The 18,771-nt window shown below is 37.9% G+C and overlaps 1 protein-coding gene across 1 annotated transcript in view; it reads left to right on the top strand.

Moving 5' to 3' along the window:
- Positions 1-18,771, top strand: part of GADL1 (glutamate decarboxylase like 1) — an 82,360-nt gene that overhangs the window by 44,879 nt on the left and 18,710 nt on the right. The window contains exons 13-14 of the mRNA XM_015854006.2: positions 202-253; positions 3,252-3,341. Of these exons, the coding sequence (XP_015709492.1) occupies positions 202-253; positions 3,252-3,341 (142 nt within the window). The remainder of the gene's footprint in view (positions 1-201; positions 254-3,251; positions 3,342-18,771) is intronic.

Raw genomic sequence — 18,771 nt, 5'->3', positions numbered from 1 at the left:
TTCCAGGAGCTGATAGTTACTATATTTTCACAGCAGGTAGAAATGAGGTTTAACTGCAGTTTCTTCAAGGAGATTTGGGAAAGAAAAGGGGTAAAAAAAAAAAAAAAGTAAAAAAAAAAAAAGTGTGTGTTCAAGGCCTTTTTTCTTGCCTTTATGTATTGTATTGTTGTATGTTGTAAATTCTTGTGTTTTTAATTACAGATATCTTGTAGAAGAAATTAAGAAAAGAGAAGGATTTCAGCTTCTTTTGGAGGTAATTGAAAATGGAACTGAAAGGGTATTACTGTGGCTTCTCGTGTACTGTTTGGCTTTCTTCTTTTTAGCCAAATGCCACTTTACATTTGAAGTGTTTAATTCAATAAGCTGTGATGCACAGATGTGTTTGAACACATATGTTCTGTATTCCCTACCACCAGTCTGCCCATTATCATAGCTTCTGGTCCTGTATTACCTCAGGGTGTATAAGTGGAGCGTTTTTCTGTGAAAGTGGAGTCTGACTATAAAAAGGTAGTGCCTGCCAGATTTACAGATAAGGTTGTGTGCTGGAAGAATAATCAGACTATTTTGATCCTAAAATGGACTTTTCATCTTTGAAGTCCATTTTTCCTCCCCCTTAACACCATTTCTACAACCGTCTTCCTAAAAACTATGAAAAAGTTGTTTATTTTCATCACTGCTGTACCTGTCAGCTTAATATCTGATGGTGGTTTTGCTTAAAGGATAGTGAGCAGGGCTAAAGGTTTTCATTTTTGAGCCTATCCCCAGCTATTTGCTTACTGAGGTTAATATCTGGGATGGAAAAGGGGGAGAGGGCATGAAAAAGGCCTGTCATCTGCCTTGTTGGAAGTGTGTGCATGTGAAAGACAGCTGGGTGAATACCATGGAAAACAACAAATGTTAAGATGCGGATTTGGTTTACATTTGCTGATGCAATGAGCATTCCAGGTTAGACTAGAATTAATATGAAATATAAAATATATTTAAAACCTCTCGTAGAACTTAAACTTCTTCCTTTAACTTCGAAAACTGCTGGTTTGAAAGCGCATACTGGGAAACTGTATATGCAGCGAAGAATGCTGGGAAACAGTGCTTGATTGGTTTACTAAAATGGCATGTTCATTAAAAAACTCTCCCTTCTCCATTATTGAAGGGACTGGCAATAAGGCTAGTTCTAATGGAGCTGTGAAAGATGTTGATGAGAGCATAGACTGTTTAGTTCGTTCAGAAACAGGACAACTTGATGGAGAATGAGATTGGAAAGAACGTTATGGTATAGGCTATGAGAAGGAGGTTGGGCAAAGGTTAGAAAGAAGTTTTCAGGAGCACAAGCAGTGGGAATTTGAGGAAAGTCAGCGAGGGGCAGTTAAATGAGCCCTTTATGAAAGGAAATTGGACTTCAGACAAGAATCTTGGGAAGGTGATCCTCTGGTGCACACAGAGAAAGTCCTGTAATGAGAACCGCTCTGCAGCCTGGAAATACCACACATGCACATGTCATCTTGAACTCCTCTGTGGTATAACTGCTTACCTGCTTGGATGAGAACTGTGACAAGATGAGAAGCAATAGTGAAGTGTACTTGGGATTTTCTAGGATGAACAGTATTTTCAGAGGGGGATGAAGTATCTGATGTGTGAAAGGAAACAGAGACAACCAAGTAGGCAATATAGGCAGCGGCAATATGGTAATATATGCCATCTGCTTCATCCTGCCATCTGATTTTAAACAGTTTTAGAATAAAACCTCCAACAGTCATCTCATGCTTGTGTTCATGAGGAAATCACTGCCTCTTCAGGATCTGTGTTTGTATGTACTCAGTGCAGGCACTTTGGGGAAAGAAATGGGACTTCAAGTGCTGAGCTTTATTTCATTCAATGACAGCAGGTGGCAGGTTTGCAGTTCTGTTCCTGCTGACAACAATATTCTCCTTGATGATTAAATTGTATTTAATGCATTCTTTGAAGCGAGGCAGAAAATGATATGAGCAGTTCCCAGTGCCCTTTCATGAAAGAGAACATCTCAGCTGGTGGGCTCCTCTCATTCAGGGTCTGCCTCCGTTGTAAGAGCAGCCGCATTCAGTGGGATGAAGTGATGGTGTGATCCATCTATCAAGATTCCTTTTAACTTCTTTTTTTTTCATTCAACCATACTAATGAGGATGGTGTGTCGGAGGAAGGGGGTGTGTTAGTTTATAATCCAGGTTGTGATTTAGAACCCAGTTAAATACTGCATTGCAAATGATATAGGTCAAGATTAACTGAATGTTGTTGTGGTCGTATTGGATAGGATTGGAACACAAATCTACTCCTCATGCTATTGTTATCTGTACAGGTAAAAAAATAAAAGAAAAAGAAAAAAGAATAAAATTTGTTCCAAATTAGCTTGAAATTTAGTCAGATTCTTTAGTCACATTCTGGAATGGTCTGCCAGGAGCCTTTTTTCAATTATAGACAAAATGGAAACCTCATGAAACAAAATGCTTTCTTTTATAATGTATGATGAACATCCATTCTTCCTGTCAGGAGGTTTGCAGTTTACTCTCCACTGAGTTTAAATGAAACATTGCACAGGAGGGAAGCAGAGATTTGCTCGAAGGACCTGCTTAGACATCGGACAAGAGCTTTCCAGTATATGGCATGTATTAAATAGAGCATCCTGAGATTTATTAAAAAAAACAAAAGCAGGATCTGAGATGACCAGCATTAACTCCAAAACTACATAGTGTGCTGCATGTCATATGATCTAAGAGGGAACTGGCATGGTTGAGTAGAAAACTGACTAGGTGTGCAAGTGCTAAGCAGTGCCAAAAATAATGGGTTTGTGTGTTTTATGTGAAATGCATCATAGGAAATTTCTATTTTAAAAAGAACACTAAAAAAGAAAAAATAGTAACTTTAAAGATGAAACAGAGTTTTGAAATCCACATGTTAGCTCTTTATGCCTCTCTTACACTGGTTTTGTTGGTTTTTTTCCCCCAATGAAATTTTTTAGCAAGGCAATATTAAGTAGGTATGTCTTAAGAAATGAGTCCCAGTAGAATTCCATTTTCTGGCAGTAGTGGATAATGATAAAAAATATTTCTTTTTTTCAAATAAGGGAAACAAAAGATGAACTGGAGAAGGAGGACTAAAGAAAGTGTAATCTCAAAAGCTTCCCTCTGCTTCAAATAAGACAGAACTTGTTGATGAGCTGTAATATGTGTTCCTGCCACATTGGTTTTATTTCATAAGCATTCACTTGTTTTCTTGTTTAGCCGGAGTACGCAAATGTTTGTTTTTGGTACGTTCCACCAAGCTTAAGAAAAATGGAGGATGGACCTGAATTTTGGCAGAAGCTACACCAGGTGAGTATAACATGAACAGTGTTATCTATACTGATACTCTTATGTGCTGTGTAAGAATGTGAAATAGCTCCTGGCTTTTTCCTGGCATTTAACCATCTGTACAATAGTGATCTAATTGTTAAATAGATACTAGCAGCATTTTTAATTTTGTTCCTTATTTAGACAAAGCAAATTTGTATTTTTTTAACGTAAAAAATGCAGACATTTACAATTATTCAGCTTACTATCAAAGCTGAAAGCAGATGGCAGAACTGAGAGAAGATGAACAGTCTTGTCTGCATCTCCTGTCTAGACAGAGTATTCATTACCTATTTCAGACACTGAACATTGTCCTTGAAACTTGTCTCATACTGCTATAGAAAATGTAGGTGAGGAAGTGCTTCAGAGTAAGTTTTTGATGTTAAACAACCCAAAAATGAAAGTAAAAATACAATGATAAAAAAGTCACTAGAGAGTATTTTTGGTAAGTCTTGGGTATAAATTTGTGAACATTTTGAAAAAGGCAGCAGTGAAATTTTGAGGTGTAACTAGCTGGGAATCAGTTGTTAAGACGTGATTAAGAAATCAATAGACACTAGTATTAAATGTCAGTGAATAATCTCTGAGAGGAAATAAGTTCGTTAAGTGTTCTGCATTTTTTTTTTTTGTTCTCTAGAATTTCTTAATAGAAATTAAAATTATAGCACTGATATGTATAAACAGACAAAACATGCATACATCCTATAAAGTTGGCTTTTCTTTCAGCAGCTTTCCTTTCTCGGTAATTGCTTTTAATATGTGCTGGATGCTGTGGTCTTTCTGGGATGAGGTCTTCCCTAAATGTCTCTGTGTTGTTTTGTAAAGCATATATAACCATTGCATTACAAAGCCATGCATAACCAGGGTGTGCTTTCACCATGTTTTCACAAAGCATTGATAGACTGTGATCCATCCATCCAATCTTGTTAGGTTGAAAGGCGCATATATACATATACATAGCTACATTACAGCTTCTGTATCTGTGCATGAGTAAGGATTTGAAAAGAGAGGAAATGGGAAGGCATAGAAGAAATAACGCTGTAACTGCCACCTTTGATTTATATATACCAGTGTGAAGACTGAGGAGGGAATGGATATAGCACAATGAGTGGCTTTGAGCACATACACTGTAGGAGTGAGAGGCTTTTTGAATTCTTGGTTCTCTGCTGTGGTGCACAGTGATGCACCCATTCAGGGTGGGGAACAGTTATGATATATTGAGCCAAGAAATGCAGATTCCTGGCAGGTGTTTTGTGAGAGGGAACTTGTATGAAGCTTCTCCCAAGAACTGGGCACTACTGCAGATCTTAAGAATGCTTTTCATTGGCAAGGTGACATTTTCTTGATTCTTAGTGCCCCTGATGGAAAACTAAAAAAACCCAAAATACTGCAACATAACAAGGGGCATAGCACATATCAGTGAGCAGGTGAGATGGCAGCACCGAGTCTCACACAAAATAAAGCTGACTGGACTTTTTTTGCTAATGTCAGTTTGTTCTGTGACCTAAGGTTGCTGGTGTAAACACCATACTCTGTTCTTTGTATTGCATTAAATCAGTACAAAGACACAGCTGGGCAAGAAGGAACGCATCCTTTCTATCAAGGTGTAAGTGACGAGAAGATGTGGTCTGGAGACAGTTTTGCCGCATGCCATCAGCAGGCAGATGGGGATGCATACAGTTCCTTGACTGTGAATGCATCCTGCATTTTCCTATTATTTCACAAACCTGAGCACTGGGATGCTTTAGTTTACAATCTATCTTTCCAAGTGATGTTTAAACAGCACAGTTATTCCATTCATTCAGAAATTAATCTTTCTTTTTTGTTGACCTGCATATCTGACAATAATTAGGGAAACTCGTCTCTTAAAAATCCCTTGAGCAAGTGATTGATTTTATTCAACCGCTTGTTCAGCAGTATTTTTAAAAATAAAATGATGTCTTCTAAGGTTAGCTATGTATATTTTAGTGCTGGTGAAAATTGATAAGCCAGTAGCCCTGATCTGGAGTCCTCAGATTCATGAAGAATTTGCATAGTCCTATGCAAAATAACCCTGAAGGTTTTCAGCTGTGCTGACTCTTCTCCAGCTTTCACAGCCCACTGTATGTGGAAATGTCAGGGTGGACTGCATCACAGCGTGATACTTGATTCTGATGTCAGTCTTCTAGCTGTCCTACATAAACCGTCTATCTGAAGTTTCTTTTTTTATTTCTAGGTTTTTTTTTTCTCATTTTTTTCTTTTTTTCTTTTTCTGTCTCTTAAGTGTTGGGATCTTGGGTGGACTGTAGGTGCATAACTTGCTGTTTTCAGAATCTCTATCATTTAAAATGGAAGGTGATGGAAAAGGGTATTCTGGAAGACCTGATACAGCCACTAGCTGGTTGTGAGTCATCACTTCGCCAAAGAGAATGAGAAACAACATAGTGTGAAGACCAGAACAAATGGTATATCACCCTGTTAATCAGTAGATAGGGAATTCTGGGTACAGCTATGGTCTTGCAGCATTTGCATCTCTTAGAATTGCAGCTGGAGTTAGGTGTGTGGGGAAGCTGATACTTTTTTACAGTACATCAAGGCACTGGATGCAGGTGCATAGTCCAGGATAGTACATGCAATGAATATTTTGCAGTACTCAGTATAAAACAGATGGCATAACTCTTGTGATTCAAGGTTGCATACAATATCATTGTTCCTAAGACGCATTTCTTCTTATAGAAACCAAAGAAATGGAAATCCGTGTAACTGGGCAGCTACTGTTCAGTTCAACTAGAAATACTTGTAAGTGTGGTTGTTTTGCCTTTGCAAACTTGGAGCCTCTGCTGCTGACCTGGAATGACATAATTCATGGAATGAAGGCGCCAGCCTTGCAGTCACTTTGCTAAAGTTGGATGTGCCCCCTAGTGGTGCTTTTTCTCCTCTCCCTTTTATGAATCTGCAAGATTTGATAATCACAATCAATGTGTCACTTATGCACAGTGATGTAAGCATGATTGGAAATTATAAGCCAGAAGTGGAAGTGAGGAGAGAAATCAAAGTTTTAAGCCTGTGCCATTCAAATATTCATATTTTATCCATAACAATTGACATCTATGCTTATTCTTACTTGCAACAGTCTGTTTAAAAATTCAAAGGTACAAAAATTCAGCTCATTCTGGAATGTCTCCAGGTGATGTAGAAATAGCTGATTATTGATACTGCTTTCTCTGAAAAGCCTCCTGGAAGCACAGGTTTTGCTGGGGCACAAAGAAGTATTTGGAGGGATATGTGTAGAACTATTGCCATTCTATTACTAATTATTCCATCCAGATATTCCTTATATGTTCTAGATCAGCTGGCAGTTTGCTCTATGTGATCTGGAGAACTAAGATGGAGAACCTGAATTAACTGTCTTTAAAAGAGCCCTTTTCTATGGAGCCTGGCTGTGTTAAGTGGCTCTGGAACATGAACTGTAGGTAGGCTGCTGTGTAATGGGTACTGCACAGTAAAGAAGAATGGTGGTACTTTTTGCTAAATACCAAAGTCCTCAAAGCTGTGGTATAAAAAACTTCAGTATATTTCTGTTCCATTTCTTATTTTTCATTAGATTTTGCCTAGGCTGTAGTTCTAAACAATGTGTGCTGGAATATCAGATTTCCAGTGGTTCAGTGAAGGTTTTGTGCACTCTATTTAGTTTCAGTTATTCAAAATTCAAGTGTCGTAGTTTTGGACTCTATTCATTTGGGTTTTTTTGTTTGTTTGTTTGGTTGGTTTGGTTTTCTTTCTATCCTCTTGTGGATTTTTGGACAAATAATGCAAACTTTATTGGCAATATTAAAAAGCTGAGGATACACTTTCATAATAAAGCCCATATTGCTTGGAATGTCATTTTTGCTGCTTCTCTCTCCCACTTAGTAAAGGGCAGCCTTGTTCCTACCTTTCCCCCACTTAACAGAAGAATATAGATGCCTGCTAACTGAAGACATATTTGTAAAATAGCCTGTCATGCTGGCTGGTGTTGTGATACATTTATGTAATGAGAGACTTCATATCAAAGCAGAAATATAAAGGGGTTGAAGTGGTGTTGCCTTGGCAACCTCTGAATCTTGTGGTCTTTGTGGTATAAATCAAACGCTAATCAAGAACCCAATTCAGTATTCTCTATGTATTCAAAATATGTGTTTACTATGGTAATAGGTTTGAATGGGAAGGGAAAACAAGAGCTTCAATGAACTGTATTAATAAAGTTTTCTCTATCTATTTTGTAACATCTAGAGGTGAATTGCACAGGTTATAACCACAGTATTAAATGCAGAGAGCCCAAGTTGATGCACAAAAAAGGTTCCCAAAATATCACTGCAAGTGTATTTGTATACAAAATATTATTGCTTAGTTGCTTAAATGCCTTGCATACACTTGAGTAATATTTTATAGTGTGTTTACTGAGTAGTATTAGAGACCTTTCGCTAGGAATTCTGCTCACATTAGTAATTTTTATGGTAACAAGTATGTTACTGACTCTGGCTTCTAGGTTGTTTGACATGAGTTTCTTAGGAGGGGCATATAAAATGACAGGGAAATCAATGGTAAGATTTACACAGATTTATATGGGAGTTAAATTGGCTAAATTGTTGTGACTGACAGCTCTGGAGCTGTTCATCAGTCATTTGTGAATACTCTGTATTGATCTAATTGTTTCTGATCCCATGTGTTTTCTTGTTGCATTGAACTAATATCATCATACAGAAATGTGTTTGGAGAAGAAAAGAAAGAAAAAGAATGTTGTTTTTTTGTTTTGTTTTTAAAAGCATGAGGATTGCTAAGGGATGGTGCCATGTTCTTTTTGCTAACTCAGTTGTGAATTTAAACAAAACGCTACAAGTTGAAGAGATAACTTTGTCAGATCTAAAAGGAAACATCTTCCAGGGGATGGATCATCCTTTCAGAGAACATGTTGGCCTTACAAAGGGTTTATCTGAAGAATCTCAGTTTGTCAGCTAAATCCTAATGCTTGACAGAAATTCCAGATTCATCCTCTATGATTTGAGGTAGAAACACTAGAAGAAGTGGTCACAGCTTCCCTCTGTCTTTAGCATGGAGAAGAGGAAGTCCTAGATCATGACTCAGGCAACTTAATGTCAAACTGCCCTTTGGAAGGATTTGTCTGTCTTCATTATTCAGAGGGGCAATTGAGGGATGCTAGGATCCCAGAATAGATGCCACAGTTCATAAACACAAATAAGAAGAATCTAGTAATGTATCCTGAGCATGCTCTGTGCTGATTTAAGGCTCTATTTCACCAGCTTCTGGAGGGAAGAGTTACAGAATATCCTAATTCAATGGGACTGGCTGGTGTCTCTGTCTTATGCTGAGGAGAGGTGAGAGCAGGACTGCAGTTGAGGCATGGCAGAAGGCGGGGAGCTCAGGAGGGAGAGGCACAGTAAGTCCTGAAACCACAAAATGAGTAATACAGTAATAAGAAGGACTTATGTAGTAATATGACCATTTCTCAGGAGAAAATGGTACTCAGAAATTCAATAATAAAATAACCAGTCACATGTTAAAGCAACAACATTTCCTATATTGCAACTAATCGTACATGATATGCAGTAGTAGATGAATAAAATCTTTGTAGTTTAGCTGCATATAAATTACTGTTATTGTTAAGCAGAGAGATCTGAGCTCTGATAAATGAGTAGGAGCGGTACAATGGTCTGGAGTAGTAGAGGGAAATTATAGCATTGTTTTACTACCTTGTTAATGAGGGATTTGCACACTTCCCTTTTAATACATATTTCTGCAGTTTTATTTAATTCAGCAGTAGAAACTATTTTAAGCTGTTAATTAAAGAAGAGATTTAGCATGACCTTGTTTTAAGTGTATTCTTCATAGATTTGGGTTGTAAGAACAGAAAAATAACATGCTTCTAAAAGAAAAATGTTAACAAAAAATAGAATACTTTGGTTTCTTACCACTGATCAACACATAACTGGAGTTTATGGCTTTTCTTTCTGTTATATTTATTCTTATTATATATAATTCTTTACTCACTCAGTGAGTACTGAAGTAGTGGGACTTGACTAAAGGGTCAGATTGACTCTTAAAGTCTCTTACCAATAGAATTAGGGGTTGACCCTTTTAACATTGACAATGCCCATCTCACGTTAGACCTGGGTGCTAGCAGCACTGCAGTATATATTCCACCTTGGTAGAATTTTACACCTGCATAACTTTCAGCCTGAATGCAAAGGTTTGTGACTCTGTTGACCTATTCTCAAACTTGCTTTTCATGGTGATGGCTGACATTTTAGGTGTGTGTGTGTAGGAAATAGAAAGGAGGCATATTTGTATGAACATTGTAACCTACAGCAGAGGTAATGAAATAAGGCAAAGATGTGAACGGTTTCCACACCATGCTATCTACAAAAGTCCTAAGTGATGTTTTATTGTATCATCATATGGCAGTTGTAGAAATTTATGTTCTAGCTTTCTGCACTGCCTTTCTTCCAGACTGGCTTTTCAAGAGTGGATTGTAGCAGTAGGCTCCAGTAAGTAGTCTTACTTGTGGAGAAATCCTTCATTATTCTCTTTTTTTTCATTTTTAGATCAGATTGAGGTATATAGGCAGGAATGAACATCAGTAAAAGATTCATTTTATCCATCCAATTTCCGTCCTTTGGAAAGCCGATTATGTCTTTTTTATCCTTCAGTCACTTCCTAGACTTGTGATATCAGTTTATATCTGGAACTGATGATATTTACATTCCATCCAGCAATAAAAACATTTCTGGCAGCAAAGCATTTCTACTTTAGGAACACTGTTAAATAGTTTCTAAAACTACTCTTCAGTTATGAGAACTAAGAAAAAAAAAACAAATGACTTTGGAGCTATAGTGTTTACTAGACAAGAGTGCAAGGTGACTTTTGTCAGAGTCTGAATGTTGAGCTCTGCATGTTCAAGGCCCGCTGAGGACTAAGGTCTATTGATCCCTAGTGCTCAGCATACAAAAGCAATTGAAGCTGTGCGGAGAGATTCTGCTGCAGCTCCATAAGTTGCATGCAGGCTGAGCAAGGATTTCCTCTTCCCCAAAGAAGGAAGTTCTTTTAAGGATAATGGAGGGTTGGGTCATTTCTCTGTGTGACAGTACACAAGCTTGGGTAGATGGACAAAGAGGAGAAAAATATGGTGTGGAAGTAAAATCATGCAACTAATGGGTTGAAAGCAAAGGACCAAATCCTTCAGGGAGATTAGTACAAGATATCATTTCATTGCAGTGTGTAAGGCTGTGTATCTAGCTCAGGTGCTAGGAGCAGTATAGTCACTTAAGCCTGAATTAAGTACTGTATTTAAAGCTGTGTCTCTAGGAATAGTTAGCTAACAAGACTGTTCTCTCAGGACCCAAGGAAATAACCTACTATAGCTGTGTATGTTTGGTGTGGATGTAATCCCTTCTTACAGGTTTGGCTTGTGCAGTGCCTTAATTTTGCATACTGCCTCACTAAAACCTGGGTTATTCTAGTTTTCACTTCAGATACAGAAAAGAAGCAACCAATTTCAAACCACAGCACTGTTGAAACCTTCACACACAATAAAACCTGCTTTACATATAGGAGACATCTAAAGAACCTTTTGTTCAAACTGAAAGGTTAGAGAAGCAAAGGCCATGCAGATTTGTTTGACAAAAGGGTGCTTAAGCACTGCACAGACTTTGCTTTTCTGTATGAACAAAGACAGTGCTGTTTAATTTATATCACTTTGAAATAGATAATTCTTCATACCTGAAGCAATGGGTGTTTTTCATTCATTATTAAAAGTATTGATGATTATAGATGGTAAAAGGGGGAATTCTGATTCTTTACCAGAAAAGTGGATTTGTTTGTGTAGGAAGTGAAAGTTGGCATAGTTCAAACAAAGTAAGTAGGCAGTTGGTGAAACACCTCAGAAAACCACGCTTTCCATCTGCATGAAGAACTCTTCATGAAGAACTCTTCATGAAGAGTTATGTGAGAGAAATGTAAGACATCTAAGTGCTCCTAATGTGGAGATAATTGTCATCTTCATTATGGTAGGATAAAACTGGAGCATTAGAAAGGTGTATGCAATTATGAATGACCAAGGTAGAAAAGTAATGATTTTTTTGTGAACATAACAAAAATAATGTAACTTTTTTTGTTACTGTTAGTTGGTTCTTAGGCTAGTATGCAGAAACAGCTTATCTGAACACTAAGTCAACTCTCTGATGGTTAAAAAGAAAACATAAAACTATTTTTATTATAAAGGAATTTAGGCTCAAGGTGTGCTACTAGTTAACACTTGTTTCATATTGAATGATAGGTAAGTTAGTGAAGAATTATCAATATTTTACAGATAGAATGGTGGAAATAATGTATGATTGTATGAGTTTCTAGCATGTTTTTACATTAGAGCAGTCCAACACATCTTCCTTACTTGTATCTCTTATTATTTCATCGTGACATAATAAAAATAAGCAATTTTTGAGTCATGCTGCCACACAGAATATTGCATTTTTGTTCATTTTTGCTATAGTAATGAATAACTGCATATTTTATAATGCAGTACTGCAATACTTATGAAGTTGTTCACATGCGCTTTTTGATTATAAATGTATGTACATGCTCTTACATATGCACGGTTATGATTGTGTGCATATTTACATATTGGGATAATCTAAAATATTATTATTCTTGAAGAAGGATAAAATAAGGCATAGTACTGAATTAAGTGGATTTTAAGAAAAAGTTATTAACAATCACACAATCACAAGAAGGCTGAGATAGGAAGGGACCTCTGAAGGCCATTTGGTCCAACATATGCTCAAGCAGGGCCTTCTAGAACTGGGTAGCCAGGACCACAACCAGGTGGCTTTTGAGAAGACTCCACAACCTCTCCGGGCAGTGTTTGGTTGCTTTCACAGTAAAAAAATGCTTACTTAGGTTCACCTTGAACCTCTGTTGTTCCAGTTTGTACTCGTTGCTTCTTATCCTCTCTGTCACTGAACAGAGACTGGCTCTGTTCTCTTTGCATTCTCCTTCATGTTTCTTGCACTTAGTAAGATCCCTCAGAGCTTTCTCTTCTGTAGACTAAACAGTCTCAGCTCCCCTGTGTGAGATTCCCCCTGTGTCAGCCAAACCTTCCACCATCTTGAGATTAAATAGATCTATTGTTTGCACATTCTAATTTCAGTTAAACATAGTCAACATTTTTGGTATCTTAGTAACCATTTTTTTTTTTTAATGTGCTACCTTTATAGAAACAAGCTAACAACAACAAAAAAAGACATCACAGAAGCTAACACCCTTGTATCACCTGTAAATATACACCTTTCAAGAAGCTGTGATCTTTAAAATATATGCTATATTCATTGGCAGAAATGTAGTGTGCATATTTAGCCTGTTTACTGCCTGAGATTTGCTTTCAGCTATGGCAAACTGCTATACTGCTGATGTATTTTGTAGAGTTCATCTTTGTGCATCCACATTCCTGTCTGTACTACTTGTTTTCCCAAACAACACGTATTTACTTAATAAAGACTTATTATTATTACACTTTCCTTGCTTTTGGAGTTAGAACATATTGACTAATATTTTAAGTTGCCTTTAGTGCCTGCCTGTGAAGAGAACCGCTTTTAATAAGAAAGCTTAGTTTGAAGACATTCAACACAGTTAATTTAGATTTGGTTGATCCTACTGGTGTGTTTTTATAAAGCAGCATCGAGCTCCTACATATCTGTTCACTTCTTCATTATGCTCACTCAGTGCTATATGCACATGAATAACAAATGTTGGAAGGAAAAGAAGTTTGAGTTACAGGCTGAACTCCAAACTATAGCTCTTCTGAAAGTGTCATAGATCATGTTTAATAGCCTGTGGATCAGAATGAAAACCAATATACATTGCAGGGGAACTCAATAATTGAAGCTTCTCAGGAATGTTTAAGTACCGGAGTCCTGAGGTTACTAGAAGCTTCTTTCTCTGCTCAGCTTCTACCAGAATAGAAGTTGTCCTCCTGTTCTATAATAAATAGTAATCATATATTAATGCACTGACTTAGATGATTTTACCTGGAATTTTGGGGAAAAATGAACTCCTTTGTCTTCCCTTTGCTCCTGCTGGTTTTCTGAAACATGAGAAAAACAGTCATTCAGAGTTTTGGCATTTCAAGGTGTTTCCATTACATGAGGTCACAGGTCTCCCCTCCCTTCTGGGTGCTTGCAAAATGGTCCTACTATGGCACTGAGCATGTGAAGCTGATCTGCATCTCAGCTCTGAATTTACTTCTTTCACGTGTGAAGCTCTGAAACATCATATTTGGTCCTTTGCTGATGAGAACACATAATGATTTTTAAGTGAACACTTGCAGTGAACATGTTAGGGTGCTCAAGGAACTGATGAAATGGTTGTCCAGTGTAGCCTTTGGTTTAGTAAACCATAGAACATAGAACTGTCTAGAACATAGATAGCCACTGTCTATGTTCTTTAACCTTGCTAATACATGGTATTTCAGCACTGAAGGATTAATGTGAGATGAAAGTGATGCCTGTTCTCCTCGCTGGTCCCTTGCATAGGGTGAATCTCATTGAGAATGTGAGCAAAAATTGAGGCCAAGCAAAAATAATTTTCAGCAGTTGTTTAATAGTTAGGGCATAGCTCTTCTTGTTTTTGCCCACAGCAAAACTGTATTGTAGAGCTGAAGCCACTACTTTTCAGTCCGTGCCTTCATCAGTGCAGTCTCTCCCCCTGCAGGGGCGTGGTAACAGGAGCTTCTCAGAATGTCTTAAATGTTTTATGAAGGTGCTTGAATATCCAGAGTTGCTTATGGGCTGAAGTTTCCTCTAGTTATAAATCTTTCTAGTGTCATTGTCACCGTTGTGCCCTGTCAGCTGGTTCCTGCTGTAGTTTCTGAGTGAACAGAATGTTTTCTAGCATTCTGATGTTTTTGTTGTGTTTAATAAATAACAGCCATGAATTGTCTGTAGTGCATTAACAGTGATTACAAGATGAATAACACAGTGATTTTTCTGATCTCTTCCTAGGGAATTAGAGTGAAGGAAATTATAATTTGAATTCTACCCATAGTTAGTGGACCCTCACAGCATGAGATGCTGTGCATTTGATGGAAAACTAGATAAGATATCTCTTTGCCCAGTCAGCCAGAAAACAGGAGCTGCTTAACTGTACAAGCCTTTAATTTACCTCCAAGGAAAGGTATCCTTCTGCTTTGGTCTGAAAAATGGGCAACAATTTCGACACTGACCTAACCTACCTGGGAAATATTTTATTGTATTTGCTATATTGGGCATAAGTGAGGAACTTCCATGTCATGTGGACTTGCAAAGAGTATCAAGGCATATGCAGTATTTCTAGAAAAGAATGAGTGATAAACATACAGAGGTTACAAATTTCTGATCAAAGGATTATCTAGTGGTCATTTTGGGATACAGGTGATACATTTTTGTCTTTATACTTCTGCTCATACTGGATAGCTTATGTAGATTTTGTGGAAGAACAGTAGTGCATGAAAATGTTGTTGCTTTGTTCCTAGTAGTTCAAAAGATGCATTTTTATTTATTTATTTATTTTTTTTGAGGAACACCGCAGTAGGAGTGCAAGTAGTACAGAGGAGGGCATGCTCTCTGCCAAGGAGGAGCAATGAAACTGTTGTGCTTTCCTAGCCATTCTGCTGTCTCTCTGCCCTTTCCTGCCACTTCTTAGCACCAGTTCTTTGCCAGTGCAGTGTTTGTGCTCTTACAGTCTGAATGGGCCACGTGTGCTGGGAGAGATGTGTTTGGATGGTGGGTGTCCAGAGATCTGTGAAAGATATCAGCTGGCTTTATCTTTTTCACTTTAAAGTACACTTCAACAGAATTGTGCCTGCTAGGCAGGAATGTGTTACCCATCATTTATCAAGGTACAGCTGCTTATGAATCTAAGCAAATAAACTATAATTTACATGTTTGAAGCTGTTTTGCATCTAGTCATAAATTTGAAGCCTATGATCTGGAAGAATGAAAGGACAGAATAAACTACATGGCATCGTTCATGTTCACTGGGGCTTTTCTCTGGGAAGCCCAGAGCCTCCTGCAAAAGCACATCTTCCAGGAGGGCATCTTTTATTGAATGGAAAATGCCAAGGAATGGAAAAACTGCCATTTTTCTTGACATCTTCTTTAAATTGTTGAATTGCCTTCCTGTATAGAAAGAGATATTTGGGTAGAGTGTTCCACACTAAAATAGCTTTCCTGCCATACTTCTCTACCTTAACATTCATGAACTGTCATCAAGTCACTGTTCTTTCTTTTATTTGTAAACTGAATGGGTTCATATCTTTAAGTCTTCATTAGTCATTGAATCCCTGCTGTGGCACTCAGTGTTCTTCCAGTATTTCATTATCATTAAAAAAACAAAACAACAACAACAAAAAAGTGAACATCTAAATTCTGTATTTTTGCCAGTACCTGGATCTGCAATACTGCATGTGGAGATAAAACTGTCTCTTAATGCTGATGACCAATCTTCTGTGTTTTCCTTTGGGAGCTCAAGCTGACGAGGCTTTGCAAAGAATATGTATTGCATTGATAAATGCTGAAATGAAAACTTTTCTCGAAGAATAAATGACTATTTCAGTGAAATAGTCAAACTCAAAATAGTTTGTGAAGACTTTTCTAAAATCTTTTTTCTTATTATTTCCATCCCCCTGCTCCCCCCCCCCCCCATTGGATCAAGGAAAAGACTGAAACCTCAGACTAACCAGTGGTCCTGGCATCCATCTGAAGATCAGCACTGACTGTTTTAGATACATCCAGATAGAAGACCTGGTTACAAATCATTATTTATTTCTTGATGGAGCTTTTAAAACCTGATCTTGGGTCTGATATAGGGTGGAAATAATTACTGAGACCTCTGTTTCCTTCCAGGAAGGATTCTTGGTTTCTGATATGTGATCTGGAAGCTCATAGAAATTTTGTTTTGTTGCTGACTTGTACAGTCTTCAGAGTCAGTCCTTTAGGACAGTCATCCATTCTGAGCTGAATATGTTATTTTTTCTGTAATGCATAACTTACCATTGGCTAAATGATAAAGCTGTTGTTAGAGTGTATTTGAGCACAGCAGGACTCTGCAATGGCCTGTCTGCTTCTGTTTTCATCATTTGTGAGTCTCTCACTCACACGTAGCATCAGCTGTCATTTATTGACTTCCAGAAAATTAACAGCGGGGATTAGTATTAAGACTGATCCTGATTTCTGTGGAGCCTCAAAGGCAACTGCATTTGATGAATGTTCTCTTTGCTGCATGTAAAGATATTATTATTCAAATCTTATTAAAAGTATTACTTTTTCCTGCTATTTTTCACCCAGATAGTTTTTGTAAGGCTTTCTTATTATTGCTTTGTATGAGTAAATCACCAAGAAAATTCGTAATATCAGCAAAAATGTGAAGGCAGACCGACCATTAAAATAGTGCTTGGCAAAGATATAAATGTAACTATACCCAAAAAGGCTAAGTTTCAAATGTGTTCAGATCAATTTTAAATTAACTATATGTTCTTAGCCTTTAATTCATTATAAATTTAATCAGATATGAGCTTTTCCTGTATTTTACATTATATTCATATTGACTTAAACATCCTAATTTCACTAGGTCCATCACACTGCCACATCTAACCTTTGTTTGAATGCTAATGTTTGTATTCTGCAGTATCCTTAGTAATTCAAAACTTCTGAGAAGATTCAGTCAGTGTTTTAAAATTGGTTGCAAAGCCATCCAGGCCTGGAGATCTGAAAATTTGCCTTCTATAGATGTTTAACATCCCACTGGCTGCTACTGGACTGGAAGGTTCATTGGCTTTGTGGTGGGAAATCTTTGCCGTGCTCCCTCCCTTCAGAAATGAAAGGTTTATTGAGTACTTCTGCCTTGTCTGCATTTCTAATGCTTAGCCATGGTGCCATCTTTACTCAACCCTAACATCAATGCTCTTGTACATAAAATGTTTCTTCTTTCCTTAATCCTGTCAATCAAGGATTTCTTTTCCTTCTGATAAATGTTCTCCATGTCACATTTATATTGATTGCTATCTGATCCATTTCCCCTTTTCAACTTGTTAAATATTGCTTTGCTATCCTCACTTTGCCAATGAACCAGGATGGGCTTTTAGATAAAGCTGTCTTCTTTCTTGATTGAAAGATTGCAGCCTTTGGCCATCTGATCTCTTCTAAAAGAGCTTTAAGCTTTTATCTGTTTTCTGCCTGAAGTTTTTTGGAAATTGAGTCTTTTGGAATGCCCTTTGTGACTGGGAGCATCCTTTCCCTTTGCCTGCCCTGCATCAGGCTATAATCAAAGGGAAGGGTTAACATATAGATGGGAGAAACTGTGTGCCCCGATGTGGTTGAAATGAAGACCTAACAAACTGGATGTGCTTAATTCCTGCCGTTGAGTTGGGACAGTATGTGATGCTATGCAAAATTTGACTCAGGACCTGGGCTGTGCCAGTATCTGTGGAAATGGGATGTGGCAACTGGGGAACCCAGGGAAGCCGTAGGGAGCACTGGGTATTTGCGGACTTCACATGCTTTTATGATGCCTGATATCACATTGTTTTTTACAGAAACCCTGTAAGTTGTATCTGTGCTTAGGAACCAGGTTCATTTTCATGATCAGTGGTAATCACAAGGTATTTAAATTGACCTAGAAAGCTTGTTGCTCAAGCTGCCAAAGCACTCTTCAGCAATTGATTTGGCATAGTGGTTACAAGCTGACTGTCGGACCTGCACTGTGTTCCCAGCCCTGGAAACCAAATATTATAAGTACATCGTGCTGGGAAGAGCTGGCTGTGCATGGGCTCGAGGCTTAATCTCCCTGACCCAACAGTGGAGAGCTACACGGGCTTCTAAGGATTGCCTCTGGAGCTGGATTTCCAACACTAAGCCACAGCAAGCAGTAAACGCAGGAGACCATCGGGGGGCACCAGAGCAACAGTAATGGCTTTGTACTGCTAATTAGTGCCCGCACCGCTAATGTCTGTCTGGGCCAGTCAGGAACAAAAAGCAGGGAGGTCTGAGGATGGGAGGAATTTTCTTCCAGTTCTTAAATCAACATAATTCTTATAGTAGCGCTGCCAGTTCGTTTGAAGGCATGAGCAGTTAAAGGATAGTCTATACAAAGTGTGAATCATCTCATATGTTCCGGGCAGCAACATCCTTTTCTTCATTTTTATTTTTTATTCTTTTCTTTTTTTTTCTCCTTCTAAGTGACAGTTCAGCTGCTGGTCTGAACTTCAGACATGAAGGGACACATAAAGATATGCCTTCTGGCTAGGGGCTCTATGTGGTTCTGGCATGGGCAGACAGTTATTGTATAACAGTGGCTGTCAGCTACTTGCAAGTCATAGTGTCAGAGAATCTGCCTGATCCTTAGCTCG

Source organism: Coturnix japonica, chromosome 2, assembly GCF_001577835.2.
Source record: "Coturnix japonica isolate 7356 chromosome 2, Coturnix japonica 2.1, whole genome shotgun sequence".
In the NCBI taxonomy this organism is placed as follows: domain Eukaryota; kingdom Metazoa; phylum Chordata; class Aves; order Galliformes; family Phasianidae; genus Coturnix; species Coturnix japonica.
Note: the sequence above shows the minus strand (reverse complement) of the source record. Positions and strands in the feature narration are given on the sequence as shown.